Here is a 17,353-nt window from a genome sequence, read left to right on the forward strand (position 1 = left end):
CGCAGGTTTCAGCTACTCCTGTTCCTGCATCCAGCAGCATTTTAAGACACTTCAATCTGCAGACATGCTATAAAAGCTCTCCAGAGGTCCAACAACTTTAATTTGGGTAAGTAAGCACAATAGGCTTGCTTCCCCCGGGGGAGCTGGTGTTTTCTAGGTCTGTCATAAAGCATTAGCCTCCCATGGCAGTCCCCAGCCTCAGGAGTGCAATTGCATTTCTGAAGTGCAGAGCTACAGCAAAATAATCAGCAGCCACTTCCCCCTGAAGAAGAAGGTGCTCAATGAGGATGTTGGCAGTGCTAAGCAGAGCGTTGCACCTAAGATAAGAGAAACAAGTAAATCCAAAGCGGATCAAGGCTGAGCCACTACAGTGAGCAGGATGATCCTGCCATGCTCTTTCCCCTCGTTATTAGCATTGGTCCCATTAAACAAAGCTGCTCAAGGTGCCTGCAGAAATCACCAAGACGGATGCTTGGAGAGTAGAGTGGGAACAAGGAACAACCACATGCCATTTCCTGTTCTAACAATTGCCTTTTGCCAGCAGAAGGGATGGCATCTACACGGTCACCCTGTCAGTGTGGTGACCCCAATCCCAAAGGCCACCAGTGCACAACATCTGGCACCTTGCCTCCGTGGCCACACTTATCCTGATAGGGCAGAACTTGGACATGAGAGAGCAGAGAGCTCTTCCAGGCCCTACCTTGCTCTCCAGCTTCTCGGTGTTCTGCCTGAGCTCACTGCACGACTGCTCCGATCTCTCCAGCTTCCTTCTGAGCGCCACCAGCTCCTTCTAGGTAAGATTGCAGGCAAACACACAGTGAGAGCTCCGACATCCTCGGTTTACTTATGACTGTCTTGTTTTCTTTTAAAAATAAGTGGGAGAGACACGGCTGCCTTATTAAGAAAATTTAGCGGACAGCTTTGAAGGCTGCTCACTGCAAATTGCTGGGACTCCAGTTCCTGACATGAATTCCATTGGAGGGAATGTCAGCTTTGGTCTGTGTACAGAGCACATCCTCATATGTACAGAGGCAGCCTCAAAAGGAATGACAGAATGGAGATCGGGCAGCATTTGTTTTATCTGAGCCAGCCTGGATACATCTTGATAGGACATCCCTAAGGCGAAAGCACGACTGGGATGTTGGAGAATATGGACTAAGAATTTAACAGAGGTCTCACAGCGTGACGAATCATAGAATGGATTAGGTTGGAAGGGACCTTAAAAATCATCTAGTTCCAGCTCCAACGGGTTAGGTGAAATGTGATATTCCCAGGCCAGTAAATACCCATGGGAGGCTCACATCACCAGTTCCTGCCTGGATGGAAGCACAGCTCTGGAAATAGCGCAGAGAAAAATATCCTGCAACAAGGCTGAGTTTGGATGCTCACCTCACCTATCATCCCAAGGTGCTCAGCTCAGCAGGCCCAGCACCAACCAGCTCTCAGGGAAGACAAGGCAGAGTTCCCATAGCATCCTGTCTCATCGTGTACCGTCCCATCCCACCCTACCCCACCCTGTTGTGTCCTATCCTATCATATCCCATCCCACCCCACCCCATCCTGTTGCGTCCTATCTTATCCCATGCCATGAAACTTACCTCTTTTACTCGCAGCTGTTCCTCTGCCAGGTTAACGCTGAGCAAGGGCCGCACGCGGCTCAGCAGCTGCCACCAGGGCCAGTGCCGGACCACCTGGAAGACCCCCACGTTCTTCTGGATGCAGCGGACGGCGAGGCGCTGTACCTGTGGGTATCACAGCAGCCCTGACCCCATGCAGCAGCCCAAGCATACACCTTGGTGGACTCAAGGCATCCCCAACCTGTGGGATGGGTACCTTCAGCCTCTTGAACTTTTGACGGCTGAGGAAGCCCTTGCAAGCTGCCTGGAGGAGGATCAGCTTCTGAGCTATCAGCTTGTCACGCTGCTTCTCCAGCCTGGAGAGAACACCTGCCTTCAGGAACACCTATGCAAGGAGAGAGCGATGTGCAACCTGGGAGCAGCACAACTCTGGCATTGAGCTCAGGTCTGCCCCGCTCATTTCCAAACCTCATGCACCATCTGCATAACACAGCTCCAGTAAAAACGAATGACCCTCGTGAACCCAAAGGTACACCCCAAGAGTTGCATTTTAAAGATGCCAAGTTGAATCAAAGAACAATCCCAGGGAAGATTCGTTTTCTTGAGATAATGTTATGATTGCTCCACCACCTATTTGATTGTCTCATTAAGGTTTGTATTAACTTCACTAGCCAGCGAGTTTTAGAAGCTAGCGCAAAATCAATGCACAAAGTGATGGCAAAACCAACTGCCATATAACAAGATGTGACTGGAGCTGCTATCGCACTATTGATTAAGTACAAGGGTTTCATAGAAGAGATAATTGCAAACTGCACTACGCGGGATTAAAGAAAGTTATTTCACTCCACAGAACCGTTTCATGAATTCTTTCTTTATAGAGTTAGAGAGCTGAAGGCAAGCATGCATATGAAATTAATTTTCCTTTGAGTTTATCAACTTAGGTTCAAGCTCTGTTGCTGGGATAACTGCTGCCCAGTCCAGCAGGTTTCACCCCTACCCAAAGAGACTGAGCTGCCCATTGCTTCCATGGGTCGTGGGAGGTGGCTGGGTTGGGTTTCAGGACAAGGCACTTTACAACCCAGGGTGATGCCTTCGTACCTGGCTGCGTCCTACGGCCACGCTTTTCTTCTCCAGATCCAGTGCCTGGAAGAGCTCCTCGATTGCCTGTAGGGAGGGAGTGCATTGCAGATCCCAGCTTATGTGCTGCTGGTGAGGCCCCTCTGCCTTCTTTAATGACAATATTGACCTTTTCTGACTGTCAGACTTGTCTCATTAAATCCCGAGTTCTTTACTGATTGTGCACGCACTCTGGCAGTTTGCACAACAGAGCACACGTCCATTTTTGATTGATCTCTCCTCAGCTCCCTGCCTCACCCACATCTCATTCCAGGCGTGCAGGAGGCTCTCCACAGCCTTGCTACTGATTTATTATAAAGCCTGTTCAACCAGGAGATCCTGCCCTTCATTTCTTTGGCTCTCAGGCTCCATGGGCAGCAGCCCAGATGATGCCTGGCCTCAGGAACCTCATGCTTTTCAAGCTCTATTGGTTCCCTGAGGGGTGATTCTACCTTGTACTCGGTTCCCTGTACTTTAGGGCAACCCCAGTCCTAAGCCAGCAGGGTTTTCAAAGCTGTTTGATCTTAAGTATTAAAAAGAAGAAGTAATAAACTTCATTTCCAGGCTGGTTTCTCCAAGTCCTCTCCATGGTGCAATAACGCTGGCAAACGCAGCCCACGCTAGGAGTGATTACAGCCATTGGAAAAACACAGCCTTAAGGGGGAGAGTCTTCAGGGCTGAGAGCAAAGCACATCACCCACCACTGCCAGGAGAGGCTCAGCAGAGCTGTAGGCATTGACCCCAAAGCCCCAACAGGAGCGAAACAATAATAGCATTGAATATACTGAATGGCTGAGCCAAGAGGGAGCTGCCCCCCTACCCCAGGGCATGACCCATCTCCTTTGAAAAGCTCTGGTAATTGCTCCTAATTGCAGAGAGGGCCCTGATTGTGCTGAGTAGGGACATGGGCAGAGCTCAAGATGGTGCTCTCAGTGGGGACATACCTTGCTCTCATCCGGCACCTCATAGGCAGATGTGCACTTCTTCATGACAGCTGGAGCCAGCACCTGGAAGCGCCGTCTGAAGTGGGTCAAGAGCAGGTGGTCCGCGTACCCTGAGGACAACAGACAACTCTGGGCAGGATGCATCAGTTGGGAGTGAGGTTTGTACAGCTGGGGAGGGAGGGAGCAGTACAGGGGCCGCTGGGGCATGCAGCAAAGTGGGATGCAGGTGGGGGGCAATGGGGGGAGCAGAGCAAAATTATGGCAAAACAGAAGTAGCAGAAAGAGAACCAAAGATGTGCTCGAGGCAGCTGGATAAGGCAGCACACTGTGCAATGCAGGGAATGTCTCCAGCACCCCGCTTGGGCCCTCTGTGACCCCACAGGGTGCAGGAACAAAGCCTTGCATGGGTCTGCAAAGGGAGCATGGGGCACTGCACTCATTGTGCTCAGGCTGCGCCACCAGCAGCAGGGAGATCCTGCAAAAATCCCCAGAGACACAGGCAACGTGGTGTAGCAGGCCCAGCAAGAGGCAGGGCATGAGCAAAGCATGGAGGGCTGAGCAGGGGCTGCAGGAGGGCAGTGCATACCGCTGCGGCGTAGGCGCAGGGCATCCAAGAGCTGGGTACCCCCCAGCTGGGCTCGCAGGGTCGGCACATCCAGATGCAGTGGGTCTGCCTTCTCCACCACTGTACTTGGGACCAGGGAGTGCACAAAGTGCAGCTGGGAGCGCCGCAGCAGGTTGGTGAGAGCATCCTAGGGGAAAGCAGAGGTCAGTGGGACTGGAGGTAACCAAGAGTTACCAAGAGAGTAACCCAAAGTCCCAGGTTTTCTGTTCCCAAATGCATCACTCAATGCCCTGTCCCTGGAAACAGGGCTCTGAGCTCCTTGTCAAGCTGTAGATGTTCACTGCAGGGGAGTGGAGCCAGGTGGCCTTTAAAGGTCACTTCTATCTCAAAAAATTCTGTGATTCTATGATTCTACTGGGCTGGGGGGAGCCAGGACATGTACAAAGCTGGCTGCTGGGTCTGCCAGGAGCCCAGGCACCCCACTATAGTGCAAGCAACAGGAGGCTGACACACACCCAGCTCAGAGGGCCAGCATGCTTAAGAGGATTAACCAGCAGCACAGCAAGGTGTGCGTGTAATCTGCTTTGTGACTTGTTTCCCTGTGATACTCTCCTGGACCAGCAGCAGCCACCTGCAGTCAGCACAGCATCCCCAGCCGAGAGGAGCCACGCACAGCCCTGCCCCTGTCCCTGCACTCACCGCCTGCAGCTTGAGCTGAGCACACACCGACCTCCTCCTGACTGCTGCCAAACTGCTGGCAAAGACCTTCCTGATGCAGGCATTGCGCTGCAGGGCCGCCTGTGAGCACCCTTCCAGCCCCGCCACGGCACGGCAGACCCGTGGCACCCCACGGCGTGGCATTGCCAACTCCTGCAGTGCATTCCTGTGGGTGAGAAAAGAGTGAGGTGCTGGGTATGCAGCAGGGGCAGCATGGGGACACTTTGCTGCCAGCAACCCTCAGCCTGAGGGCAATGCCAAATCCAGCACTGGTGCTCATGCAGTGCTGCCCCATTGCTCCTGGCTTCTCTCTGCATTGAGCAGCCCCCGCTGCTTGTCGCTATTAGAACTTCCCTGAACCAAAGCCCAAAACAAAATGAGCTGGCAGGGCTTAAGCAGAAGGTTAAAATCATGGCGTGTGCGGAGACATCTGTAACAGTGTGTTTGTGTTTCAGCTCCAGTAGTTTACAAGGCTTCTGGATGCAGCAGGGGAAAGAGGAGAGCTGCTATGTGGGTACACCTCACTGCCTCTGCACTGTAATGCTGCAGGGACAAGGACACTGCAGGGCCCTTCTGGCTGTGGTACAGCAGCACCCAGCATTCCCCCCATGTTGCCTCCTGTGCAGTAGGGTTAGAGTTAGGCTTAGGATGATGTGACACTGGACTGCATTTGATTTCATTTCACTTCACTGGATCGCATTGAGTTCCGTTGCATTTTATTGTGTTGCATTCTATTGAATTTCTTTGCATTGGGTTAGGGTTAGACATAGCTCTACTGCTTCAAGTAGTTTCAATGGGAAGCATTACTGGGATGGCTTGGATGGGATGGCATTATTCACCAGCCCTCTATTGAGCATCCACCATGCACATCTGGGGTACCCTTCAGCTGGGGCTGGGTGGCTCTACATTAAATCACTTGGCTTTGCTCCCCTACCCTACTAAATTCTAAGTATTCACAAAAAGCTGGTCCAAAAGCAGCATTTTTCCCTGCTCTGCCTTGCTTCCTTCCCCATCCCATCCCTCCCCCATGGAGCAGCCACAAGCACGTGCCCCATACTCACAGCTGGGATTGCTGCAGCAGCTGGCTGGCGTTCTCTGCCGACAGGTTGAGCTTGGCCTTGCTCACCCAGCCCGCCAGGTCATAGCGCACGGGGTCGGTGCCCAGCTGGTGCGGGATCTCGAAGTGCAGTGCCTGCTCACACCTGCGCACATAGCCAGTCCCTGCAACAGCAACAGTGCCATGAGGGGGGGAACTGCACCCCAAGGGTGTCACCATCAGGTTCCCATGGGGCTACCACCGCCAGCAGGGCCAGGAGATGGAGTGTAACCAGTGGAGCATTTTAGAACACGCTCCTCAGGCACAATACAGTTATGATGCATGGGGAACCCACACTGTTTTCACTGGTGGTAGAGGCCCCAGCTCTGCATTTCTTAGCAGAAGAGGGTCGTCCAAGAAGGACGATTCCAGATGCAGTGCAGCTGAAGCGTGGGGGAGCTGCTCAACTCACCATCCTGGTCGGATCCTTTTGGGGCAAAGTAAGAGCAGAGGCGGTCAAAGGCAGCACCATCTCCAGAGCCTGGGATCAGCACTTCCTCATCCAGGATCCACAGCAGCCCCTTCCGGTCGGCCCCTGGGCTGCCAGGCAGCACCTGCAGCTGCCAAAGAGCAGAGGTGTCCTTTGGGTGACCAGGAATGAGACAGGGGGTGGCCAGGAGCTGCAGCCAGCTTGCCCCACTCCCCAGCAACTCTGCCCTAAGCTGGGAAGAAAGGAAACCTCTACCCAGCTGTGTGGCCCTGGTAACTCATGCTACATGCACTGCACACCATGAGGCTGCACAGCCTCTGCAACCCTCTGAGCAGAGGAAAAGATGCTCCAGGCATAGGTAGAGCTACCAATTCCCCCACCGGGCCCAGTTACCTGTGAGGGGTTCAGGTCGACAATGGACAGCGTGGCCAGTGGAGAATGCTCTGGAAGATCAAAAGACACCTCAACATTTTCCTGGAAAACATTATTTAAAAGCTCACTTCAGTCAGGAGTCCCACCGCAGGTGTGTGAGCAAAGGGAGGGCGATGGAGCAGAGCTGCCACCAAGGAAAGCTCTACAGGCACAGAGCACAGCACTCCATGGGCTCCGCAGCACTCGGCGAGTGTCAGACAAGCTGCATAAATGATGGATATGATAATAACAGGACCGAACAAGAGAGCGCCGAGGAAACGATCAATTATTAACGTGCAGCTGGCGGGCACGGCCAACATTCGTGTTCCCTTTCTGTCTCAGGTTGGTGGGGCCAGCAGGTCTCATGTTCCCAGCACCGTGTGGTGTCATTGGGGCTCACAGGGTGGCAGCAGAAAGCCCAATGTTTGGGGCAGGGCAGCACCAGCACAAGGCATGGCGAGCCAGCCAAGCTCCTTCATTTCATGCTCGGCCGGTAGCTGCATATTCATCATTACTGAAGGGCACATCTATACTTACTGGAGGCAAGCGGTGTGTGAATATTAAGCCGTGGGAATTCAACCATTTTTCCAGAGCTGAAGGTATTAAAGTTACTTCTGCAAGCTTAATAAGTTCATTTTTGCCAGTAGATTTTCCAGCAGTTTATTTCTGCAATAATTTATCATTTTCCTTTCTGTTCTCTATTATTCAACACCTGAGCTAATTCAGGAAAAACCCAGCTGCACCACCACAGAGGTCATCTCCTGTTCTCCCTTTGATCCCTTCACAGTTGCCTCATGGTTTCCAAATGCTCTGCCCTGTGATCCCCTGACGGTCACCTCACAGTCAACCCATTGCCCCTCTGTGATCGTCTCATGGCCAAGACATGAGCATATGAGTACTCTATGACCACACCATCTCCTCCCCACTGCCCCTCTATGGTCATTCAAGTGTCCCTCCACGTTCTCACTATGGTCACCCCATGGATTCACAAATACCCATGAGGACAGTGCTGGTGGCAGAGAAAGAAGGGCCTGCAGACCCCATGCTCCTGCAGCACTCCTCCATCACAGCTCCAGAGCACTGTCCCTTTCACCACGGGCACCCAACGCAGCCCCATGCACCCACGCTCACCTCTTTGTACCTCTCCATCTCCATGACAAAGGTTCTCTCATAGAAGAGCCCCTGCAGTCGCTCATGCACGTAGTTGTGGCACAGCTCCTCAAACGTGGCCGCCCGCTGCCCTCCCTGGTGCCGCGGGTTATGGAAGCCAGGGGTGTCCACCACCGCAATGGAGGCAACGGAGAGGTGCTGGGATGAGAAGGACCTGGGGATGGGCACACAGCATGGGGTGACCCTCTGCCAGCTTTCAGCCTCCCCCTGCCTGTGCCCCATCCTGGCACCCTGGGTGTTTAGAGCCATCACCACCAGCGCACAGACTGCACAGCAGCGTGCCACTTCTCTCTGGCCGCCACTGCAGTGCTTTGATGGGGAATGAAGTCAAGCAAAACAGCGCTGGCTTTAAAGGGAATAGGGTACAGCATGATTTAGTGCTGCTATTTGAGAGAATCTTCTGCAAGGTCTTAGGGTACCATCGCCGATTTCACTTTGGAATGCGGTTGCTAGGAATTAAAGTGAAAATATTCAACCACAGGTAAAAATAGACCCAGTGGAACAACACAGAGCGTTTCTGAGTACCGGGTTTTGTGTGAATGCTGACTTATATAAGTTGGCCTGCATATCTGAACGGAGAAAAGTGAATTGTTTGGGATCTGACCCTCACCCCAGTGTCAAGCATTCCATTTAACTGAATGCGTCATTTCAGTGCAAGGGATGCCGCTCCCTCCCAGCTTTCCAGATGGAGGTGAGCAGAGGAGGGCTGCTGGGAGCACAGCTTGACCCAGACTTTGGTGGCTGCTCCATGCTGACAACCTGCTCCATTATGATCCCCACTTACAACCACACAGCATCTCCATGGCTCCCTGTGGGCACCCAGCACACCGCTAACCCCAGCTCCAGCCTGTGATGTCTCACCCATCACCAAGCTCTACAGGACGCAGTGCTGACCCCATACCTGTTGATCATGGAGACGAGTGCAGCAAAGAGCTCTTCATAGAGACCTGAAGCCATTCCCTCCACGCACTCCACACCCGTCATCTTCTGCCCTGCAGAGAGAGGAGCAAAGTCACTGCTCCGAGCTCCTGCCCTTTGCACAACCATCTGCATGCTTGCAGCCCCTCCAATGCTCCATGCATTATGTGTGTATGCCCAAAGTTAAGCCATAGGGCACAGCGGGAGCCCACCCTTCTGCCCCCCATGGCATTTCTTGCTTGTTTCTCTCCCCGCTTCTAGGGAGAGAGCCATCACTGATCTTACAGAGGCATCACCCTCATTTCTCCATCCCCAGGCGTCCTTTCCAGGTGGCAATCAGGACTCTATCACATTCCCACGTGGGAACAGAAATATCCCATATGCAGATAGGAACTTCATGGGGAAAGGGAGAAGGGAGTGCTGGGTACCTGAGGGAACCTCCTCCTCGGAGGGCCGCCCACCACCCTTTGCTGCCGCCTGCTCCAGGATCTGCTTCAGGTGGTGCTTGAAGACAGCAGTGCTGAGCTCGTCCAGCTCACAGCCCAACACCTCTGCAGCGTGTGTCGCCCACTCAAAGTGCATGAACTGCTTGCGGCCCACTGCAAGGGGAGGCACGGCATCAAACACACATAAAGACAGCACACAGGATGGAGGCGGGTGGCAGTTCTGCAGCAGGGATTCCACCCGACCCATCCCAGGCATCCTGCACAGCACCACAGCCCTCAGCACCTGCTCTGCAGTAGGAGCATGAAGAGCACTGCTGTGCCTGGGGGGCTTTTGCAGCCAACACCACAGCTCTCGGGTGCTGCAGTCCCATGTGCTCTGCAAGCTGGCAGCCACGTGCTGCCTTGCAATTCCTTTCATTGCCTCGGTGCTCAGCTTTACAGCCTTCTTTATAGGCTGCTGCTTTAATTTTCAATTATAGTGGATGTGGTCGGGCGCTTCCCTCACTCCCTGCTTCTGTAACATCTTCGACAGACCTGAAAAGCTTTTCCTCCCTTCTCTGGATCAATTTGGCCCTTAAGTCATCACTTGGCAGAATCTTTGGTTGGGAATGAGGCATCTCAGACCAACATCACACAGCAGGCTTCCCACTGCTCCATCCAAGGATGTGTGGGCAGCTCAGGGCAGGTTGCAGCCAGGCTGAAAGCCTTGCAACCAGCAAACACGGGCAGCAAGCAGCGCCCAGCGGGGGTGCTGATGGGATTACCAAGTGAGGGGGAGAGGAGGATCCTCCCGACTGGATGGGGTAATCTATTTGTCCTGCTCTAAATCCTCCGGTCTATTCTCCACTGACCTGCTGGCTGATATATGACATGTTGAAGCCTATATATAACAAAAGGGAGAGCTGTGTAATAGCATGATTAAAGAAATCTGCCACTCTGGCTGCGTTTCCCCAGCTGTTTGTAATAAAGATGTCAAGAGTGCTGAACAGATAGTGCCATAACTCGGGGGGGCACAGAGACAGCCTGCTCGGAGAGGGAAAGAGAAGGGATAAAAAAAGGAGAAGATCCTGCAAACATTCCCCAGGTGCTTCTCTCTGCAGCAGGAAACCCGAGTGCTGAAGAGTAGAAGGCTTTAACAGAGAGAAAAATGGGCAGGATGCAGAGGCCAGCCCTAATGCAATCTGTTCCAGGGATCGTTGTGATGAACGACACCAGGCAGCAGAGCAGCACTTCCCTTCCCTGCGGGGTGAAGCAGCAGAGCTGGTGTAACAAAGCCGGATGTCCCTGCTCTGCCCTCAGCCACCAGGACAGCGAATCCAGAGCACAGCCCTGGATCCTGCTGCACAAAACAGACCCCACACTGCACGGATACTTTGCACCCGTGTTTCTAATGCAACGCCTATCTGCATTCTGAAGGAAACCAAAACCCCAACGAAGAGAAGAACCCTGGCAATGCCAGCCTCTCCTTGCAGCACTGCAGCTCCATCCGAAGCAGCACTGGAGAGGGAGCTGAGTGCCGACCCCCGGCTGTGCCCGAGCCCTCCTTCCCGTTTAGAAGGCTAATGAAGAAATGAAAATACGTCGTGTTCTGCAGAGCACAAAGGGGACTGCAAGCTCTTCTTGGTGAATGGGTACCTAAGGTGCCCTGCTGGCCTCTGGATGTCGTCTGGTTTCTCACAAAAAGAGCCACTCCGACGCATTTCAAAAGCAGAGGGGAATTGCTGACACCTTAGCTTTGAAATTCAGCCTTTTCTTCTCGGTGTTTTTCTCGTCACAAATGCATTTTCCGCTCTCAGCCAGAGGGAGATGGTGCTGTTCCCTCCTGCTTCATTGCTGGACAAGCAGCTTTGTGACGAGAGACGATGGCAATCGGCAGAGGGAGCAAAGCGCAAGGAAGGGGCTCGGAATGCGCCGTGAGGAGGAGGGGCTGCCCCCGGTGAGAGGATGCTGTGGGTAGATCTTCAAAGGGCATGAGAGGGAATGGAAGAGATGGCGATCAGGAGACAGGTTTAACCACATTAAAAGAGTCATCGCCCCCGCCGAGACTTTTGCTCCATCCGGCTTTGATCCATTTTTTATCCGTATTTCCTTTCATTTCTCCCCTTTGGTTGACACGCGATGGGGGAATCGATAGCGGAGCGAGTGCTGCTGAGACATGCTCTGATTGCTAATCCCATACACAGCTCCGGAGCCCGAGCCCAACACTTCACATTCCTCTTCACACCACGAGAACTGCTGCAAGGCTTTGTGAATGCAGCCCTCGCCTGACTACCGAGTGACACACAGGCAGCCCCAATGTAAGACAGAGCAAATCGGCTCAGGTAATTATAAGAATGGGTTGAAAATGCTAACGAAGCATTCAACCCCAGCTGATGGCATGGCACCAAAAAGGAGACACATCTCCAAATCCTGCTGTCCTCACAAGGCAGAAGTGCTTTGGTTTTATCAAAAGCTTCTTTGTGACACTCCACCTTATAGAAAGGGGAGAAGGGAGATGGGGAGACAGAACGCTGGAGAGAAGGGGAAGGAGAACGCTCTCTAAGTGACGACAGCATTTATCCTTTTAAAATAATTAATAGATGATTAATGGCATAAATTACCCTGAGATGTGTTATGACACGTTGCGGAGACGTTTATGGATGTCTGTGCTGAGTTTATAGCAGCCTTTACGCAGCCCTCATAAATTGAAGGGTGTAAATCAATGGGGCTCTCTCCCAGACGGGTTAGCACACTGCTTAACATAACTTATAAGGAATATGGCAATCTCTGTATGCTACTATTAACAAAGCCTTCATAACTACAGTTCTCATCGGGAACCATTCTCATGTAACTCTGGCGCTGTATGAGGCACTCAAGTGATGCCACCACTATTGGTGCCCAGAGGTCCCATGGCAGCTCACCTCCAGAGAGCAGCACCCAGCCCTGCCTGCTGCACTGCCAGTGGGTATGGGGGATGGAGGGGACAGCCCCTTACCTCGGCAGGCCCCTGCAGCTCCCAGGTGATGGATGCCAGCCAGCACTCGCCACACGGCCATCTGCTCCTCTGCTGTGATGCCCAGCACATCCATGGCTGCTTGCAGCTTTGTAAATGCCATGCTTGCCTTCTGCTTCTCCTCAGGCTGTGGGAAGAGATGGGGATGGGCACCCAAAAGGATGGGGACGTACAGCTGGCCAGGCAAGAGGGAACAATGTGGGGACACAAAAAGGGATGTGGAGCAATGGGAGCATTCCTGTGTGAAGACCCTGGTGCTTCTGACACAGAACATCACAATGACTCCCTGAGCCCAAACCTGCAGCACCAGCGGAGCTCAAGGCCTCACAGTGCCCTCATTGCTGCAGCAGCTGACTTGTGTGGCTCCAGACTGGCGCTGGAGCTCCTTAATGAAGATTGAATATTGAATTCACCCATAGGTGATGTAACTGCAAATTGCTGCGATTCATCCCAGCACTTGGGCTCGTTGGCAATCTGCCTAACCCTTGCAAAGGGCTCAGACTAATAAGGAGCTACTGCGAGATATCAAAAACAGTGCTTTTAGCCCCTAAAATAACATTCTGCACTCTCCAAAGGAAACACAGCCTCCCAGAGCCACTGCCACGGTGTAAAGTCAGGGCTCACCCACAGGCAGGGGAAGCACAGGGCTCCATCTGTGCTCCTTACCTTTGAGAAGGGCTTGATCCCAAAGGTGTTGTTCTCAGCCACCTGGTGCAAGTGCAACGTGGTCCTGCAAGGAGTTTGGGTAGGCAAGATCTGGGTTCTGCTCTGTGCCATGCAGGGAATGATGCTTCCCAGTACTCCCATGCAGAGCTCAGTGCTGGTGAAAGCATCTGGGGGGGTTCTGTACAGCCCCCAGCATTCCTATGGCAGTAGGCTGCTTACCTCTGTGCTACATCCAGGCCCGCCAGCATCATAGGAAAGACGTTAAAGTTGCTCTCCCCAGGGGGCTGCTGGGCGACACGGCCCCTCTCCAGCAGCATGGTCTGCAGAGAACAGATGGGCATCAGTGGCAGCCCCCGGTCCCCAGCACACAGGGCACAGTGTGGGCATATGGGGAGCAGACAGCAGCACCCACAGATGGGGAGACACTGCCAGGAGTTGGGGAGGGACTGGGATCTCCCTGCAGGGCCATGGATGGTGTTGGTCCCTGGGACCCTGAGCCCAGCAGGTAGCAATGCCCTTGGGTTACCTGGAGGTGAGCAGCAGTGATTCGCCCAGCAGCACTGAAATCCAGAGAGAGGATCATGGAGAAGCGCGTGGAGCTGCTGTTCTGCTCAGTGCTCACTGCCCCAAAGGCTCCCAGCACTGTGAACATCGCCTGGATCATCTCCACTGCAAAAACAACATAGGCAACCCCTGAGCAGTACACTGGGAAGCCTCACCCCTGCCCGCACCTCTATTCTCCATGCAAGAGCTCCAAACCCAGATTTGCCTTCATGCTGCTGATTGCTCAGCAGCCTACCTGAGCCCCAACCCCTACCTGAGACTCGGCCATCCACGCTGCCCGCCATGCCCACCAGGTGCTCCAGGGCCAACTGGCAGCTCGTGGTCTTCCCTGCACCGCTGCGCCCCATGGGCACGATGGCCTGGTCCCGCCGCTGGGCCAGCAGGGTCCTGTAGGCCCTCTGTGCTACCGAGCAGATGTGTGGTGCTGTGCTGTCCCTCTTCCCCTTGGTCACCTGCAGGTCGGGGGGGGGGGGAGTCCCAAAGAGTTCTCAGAGGGGTTCTCATAGAAAGAGACTGGAGATGTTTCAGAGCGGGGGAATGCTACAGTAAATCCCTGAGAATCCCATTGCTCCCCAGGCAGTTTCCCAGCCTGCTCCTGCCCCAGCCCCAACACCCCAGCATCGGGTACAGCAATACAGTGATTTTCTCCCAGAAATCGGGATAACTTCTTGTCTGGGAGCAGCGCCCAGCTGCGAGCATCGCCATTCCCGAGCATCACCCAACAGCACGCCCAGCACCGAGCATCACGCAGAGCATCCCAAGCCGCTCACTGCGGCGGTCCCACGGTGCCACCTGCTGGCCCGTATCTCCCAGCGCCTCCACGCTGTCCTAACGTGGGTTCGGTGTCCGCCTCCCAGCACGGACCCCCTCACCTCAGGGCACCACGAAGGATCCCACGCCCCTCACCTTCCCCGCATGGGTGCCGGAGGTGGGGCCGGGCCGGATGGCCACCAGGCTGGGCCCGGCGTAGGTGTATGGGAGGTGGGAGCGGTAGCGATGCTGCAGTGTGTTCAGGGCGCTGCACTCGTTGAGGTTGAGGAGCGTGGCCAGGTCCTCAGCCAGGTCCAGGTGGGGAGGGTTGGTCTGTAGGAGGCAGCGGGCACCATCAGGGAGCAGAGCACAGTGCCGTCACCCTCTCACTGACAGCACCACGGCCGCAGCCACCCTGGGCTGCATCCCACCCCATGCACCCCACAGCCCAGAGGCAGCCCCAGAAGGGCTGGAACCTGGTGTGGACTCACCCGTTGCACACTGTCCTCATCCACCTCAGTGATGCTGCCATCCGCATCCCGGCGCACCCGCACTTTGCCTGCTGGCAGCTCCGGTGTGCCCACATCGGGCTTCAGCTGTGTGGCTACAATATGGCATCATGAGTCACCGACACACTGCTATCCCACGGCCACATCAAAGGCTCCTCTGGCCCTTGGTGCTGTGAGATGAGGGCTTACCGAGCACGAAGCCATCCTGCTGCACGAGCCACACTTTGTCTGCTTCGTACCACACGTCCTTGGGAACCTGCTGGAGGAGAGAAAGACACTGCAGGGAGCTGGGCTGGAGCATCCCAGCCACAAGGACTGCCTGCAGCCACAGCCACATGGGCAACAGAGCTGCATGACACCAGGACAGCACTGTGCAAAGGGTGACAGCTGCAGACATTACCTGCTCCTGCTCTGTGCTCTCTCTTGTCTCCTCTTTACTCTCCATGTGTGCTGCTTTGCTCTCCGCCGATGCCTCTTCTTTCTCTCTGGGCTCTCCCTTTGCCTTCTCTGCTCCCTTTGCTACACCTTCAGGCTTTTCTCGGGTGCCTCCCGCTTCCCTCTTGGCCCCCTCAGACTTCTTGGTGCTTTTTGCAGGCTCTTTCATTTCTTTCGGCTCCTTCTTCCCACCTCCGACATCTTTCTTCATCTTCTCCGTCTCCTTCCTGCCCAGCCCCAGCTCCCTCTTGTTGCTCACTGTGCTGGGGGGCTGTTGGCCACTCAGGGCTTCTCCCTTCTCCTTCTTGGAGCCCTCGGTACCCTTCCTCTTGGGCACGTCCCCCTCCTTCACTTTGCCACAGTGCTGGGGCTCCTTGCTGGGCGCTGGGGCTGCAGATGGGGGGCTTCCCCCGGGGCACACAGCCTTGGGGCTCTTCTCCTCTCCTTTTCTCTTCTCAGGGCTCTGTGGCTTTACTGCCTGAGGACCCTCTGGCTGAGAGCTCTTCACCACCGTTGGGGCTTTGCTGGGATCAGAGCTAGGTGCAGCCGTCCCAGGGGGCAGTGCTGTGTGTGTTGGTGCCTCCTTGCCCCCCTGCCCACTTGCCTGCAGTCCGTTCTGCTGGGACTTCCCCACACTGCCTGCAGCTACTTTGGCAGCTGGGGTATCCCTGCTCTGAGCTGGGCTGTCCTCCACCACAGGCTGCCAAGAGAAGGAGAATGCTCTGACTCAAGGCCAAGGAGGGACATGCAGTGTCCCAGCCAGCCCTGGCTGCCTGCAACGCTGTATGATGGCTGCTCACCTCCTCTTTCCCACTGGCCTTGGCCGCCTTCTTCAGCCTTGCCTCCTTGGACTCCTTCTCGGTCTCACGGACGAGCTGCTTGATGAACCCACCAGGAATGACAGAGAAGAGTAGAGGGGGAGCAGATGGTGGTGGGCCCCGGTCCTCCTCCCGGATCTGTTTGCAGGAGCAGAAGTTGGGTTATGGGAATGCACAGCCCAGTGCAGTGCAGCAGCTCTGCAGGGATGTTGGCAGCACGGGTGTGCACAACAGCTGAGCCAAGCTCTGTTTTTTGGGCATCGCTTAGCCGTGCAGCGAGGCCATGGGCAACAGGTTGGCATCAGGAGAGGGACTGAGCAGAGCAGCGGGACAAGCACAAGAAGAACAGCCCCAAGTGCTGCTGAGGGCATGGCAGATCCAGCACTGCAGGGCATGGAGCTGCTTGCACCGTGCTGCCCCAGCCCTGTGCAGCACCCTGAGATGCAGCCCTGCAGGGAGACCCAAACAACAGATGTTGCTCAGAGCAGTAAATTCAGGCTGCAAAGTGATGCCCAGTTGGAAGGCTTGGGGACAAGGCAAGCGTGGGGACGTGCAGCATAGGGACACGGGGACAAGAGGACCAACACTTCCCTTCTGCTCCCAAAGCGCGAGGCGCGAGGAGATGGCCATGATGGAACCGGGATGGAGCTTTACTGAGAGCAAATGGTGAGGGGAAGAGAGAGGAGAGAGTTAGTGAGGGGCAGCCGCCACTGGGGGCCCTACAGAACCCTATGGGAACCCCACAGTCCAGCTGGCACTGGGGCAGGAGCTGCCACGCAGGGGCCGTGTCATTTTACAGCATCGGAGGGCACGGCCACGTGCAGCCCCCGGTGGCAGCGTCACAGCGGTGTCGGTGGCACCGGGCTCAACCGTGCCCGGACCCACTTGGGGCTGAACCCAGCCTCACCTGTTGGGATCATTCACGCACCATGCAGAACGCAGCCCTGGGGCCCTATCGCCTTGTACAGTAAAGGGCAGGAGTGCGGGTGCCCAGTGGAGGAATGCTACTTGCCTTCTTGGGCAATGGCCCCAGGTGCCACGTGCCCTGGCTGCCTCCTGCCCCCAGGACCATGGGGAACCAGAGCTGACCCCACAGCCAGCCGGGAGCATGGCCCTGCAGTGTGGCCCCACAGAGAGAGAGAGCCCCCAGCCCGCCCCATACTCACAGCCAGAGATGGACCCATGAGGAATCCACAGCTCAGAGCAGAACGCAAGGGTTGGGATCACCC

General features: G+C 55.1%; 1 protein-coding gene across 1 annotated transcript in view; it reads right to left on the reverse strand.

Annotated features, from left to right (window-relative positions):
* The window catches only part of MYO18B (myosin XVIIIB), a 41,012-nt gene extending 24,243 nt beyond the window's left edge, over nucleotides 1-16,769 (reverse strand). Inside the window, exons 1-24 of the mRNA XM_072350915.1 lie at nucleotides 16,710-16,769; nucleotides 16,107-16,262; nucleotides 15,272-16,006; nucleotides 15,061-15,127; nucleotides 14,854-14,966; nucleotides 14,519-14,695; nucleotides 13,866-14,064; nucleotides 13,575-13,717; nucleotides 13,268-13,368; nucleotides 13,049-13,112; nucleotides 12,365-12,509; nucleotides 9,373-9,543; nucleotides 8,928-9,018; nucleotides 7,988-8,180; nucleotides 6,839-6,919; nucleotides 6,428-6,575; nucleotides 5,981-6,140; nucleotides 4,902-5,085; nucleotides 4,224-4,389; nucleotides 3,638-3,747; nucleotides 2,676-2,741; nucleotides 1,834-1,962; nucleotides 1,599-1,742; nucleotides 701-790 (exon numbers count right to left, since the gene is read on the reverse strand). Coding sequence (XP_072207016.1) covers nucleotides 701-790; nucleotides 1,599-1,742; nucleotides 1,834-1,962; nucleotides 2,676-2,741; nucleotides 3,638-3,747; nucleotides 4,224-4,389; nucleotides 4,902-5,085; nucleotides 5,981-6,140; nucleotides 6,428-6,575; nucleotides 6,839-6,919; nucleotides 7,988-8,180; nucleotides 8,928-9,018; nucleotides 9,373-9,543; nucleotides 12,365-12,509; nucleotides 13,049-13,112; nucleotides 13,268-13,368; nucleotides 13,575-13,717; nucleotides 13,866-14,064; nucleotides 14,519-14,695; nucleotides 14,854-14,966; nucleotides 15,061-15,127; nucleotides 15,272-16,006; nucleotides 16,107-16,262; nucleotides 16,710-16,754 — 3,678 coding nt within the window. The 5' untranslated portion in view covers nucleotides 16,755-16,769. The remainder of the gene's footprint in view (nucleotides 1-700; nucleotides 791-1,598; nucleotides 1,743-1,833; nucleotides 1,963-2,675; nucleotides 2,742-3,637; nucleotides 3,748-4,223; nucleotides 4,390-4,901; nucleotides 5,086-5,980; nucleotides 6,141-6,427; nucleotides 6,576-6,838; nucleotides 6,920-7,987; nucleotides 8,181-8,927; nucleotides 9,019-9,372; nucleotides 9,544-12,364; nucleotides 12,510-13,048; nucleotides 13,113-13,267; nucleotides 13,369-13,574; nucleotides 13,718-13,865; nucleotides 14,065-14,518; nucleotides 14,696-14,853; nucleotides 14,967-15,060; nucleotides 15,128-15,271; nucleotides 16,007-16,106; nucleotides 16,263-16,709) is intronic.
* Nucleotides 16,770-17,353: the final 584 nt, after the last annotated feature.

This window comes from Excalfactoria chinensis, chromosome 16 (assembly GCF_039878825.1).
Source record: "Excalfactoria chinensis isolate bCotChi1 chromosome 16, bCotChi1.hap2, whole genome shotgun sequence".
Classification (NCBI taxonomy): domain Eukaryota; kingdom Metazoa; phylum Chordata; class Aves; order Galliformes; family Phasianidae; genus Excalfactoria; species Excalfactoria chinensis.